The sequence below is a fragment of the Bison bison genome, unplaced genomic scaffold, assembly GCF_000754665.1.
Source record: "Bison bison bison isolate TAMUID 2011002044 unplaced genomic scaffold, Bison_UMD1.0 scf7180017864053, whole genome shotgun sequence".
Lineage (NCBI taxonomy): Eukaryota > Metazoa > Chordata > Mammalia > Artiodactyla > Bovidae > Bison > Bison bison.
The window spans coordinates 2,010,526-2,010,831 of NW_011494625.1; the positions used below are offsets into that span (position 1 = coordinate 2,010,526).

Genomic DNA, 306 nt, shown 5'->3' on the forward strand with positions numbered 1-306 from the left:
CCTGGACCTCAACCTCGCCAGCACGCTGATGGGCTTCAAGCTGGCCGAGGGCGAGGCGGGCGCGCAGGACCACAAGCACACCTGCCACGTGTGCGGCAAGAGCTTCAAGTTCCTCACGACCCTCAGCCGCCACCGCAAGGCCCACGACCGCGAGGAGCCCGGTGACGAGAGCGCGCCCCCCCGGGAGCACGAGGGGCCGCACCCGGCTGACCCTGAGCCCCCCGCCCCTGAGCCCCCGGCCGAGGCGGAGAAGCAGAGCGAGGCAGCCGAGGGCCCCTCGGACGCGGACGGGGACGGGGAGGGCCC

At 74.5% G+C, this 306-nt stretch overlaps 1 protein-coding gene across 1 annotated transcript in view; it reads left to right on the top strand.

The window, feature by feature from the left end:
• Positions 1-306, top strand: part of RREB1 (ras responsive element binding protein 1) — a 113,427-nt gene that overhangs the window by 103,558 nt on the left and 9,563 nt on the right. Inside the window, exon 16 of the mRNA XM_010835882.1 lies at positions 1-302. Coding sequence (XP_010834184.1) covers positions 1-302 — 302 coding nt within the window. The remainder of the gene's footprint in view (positions 303-306) is intronic.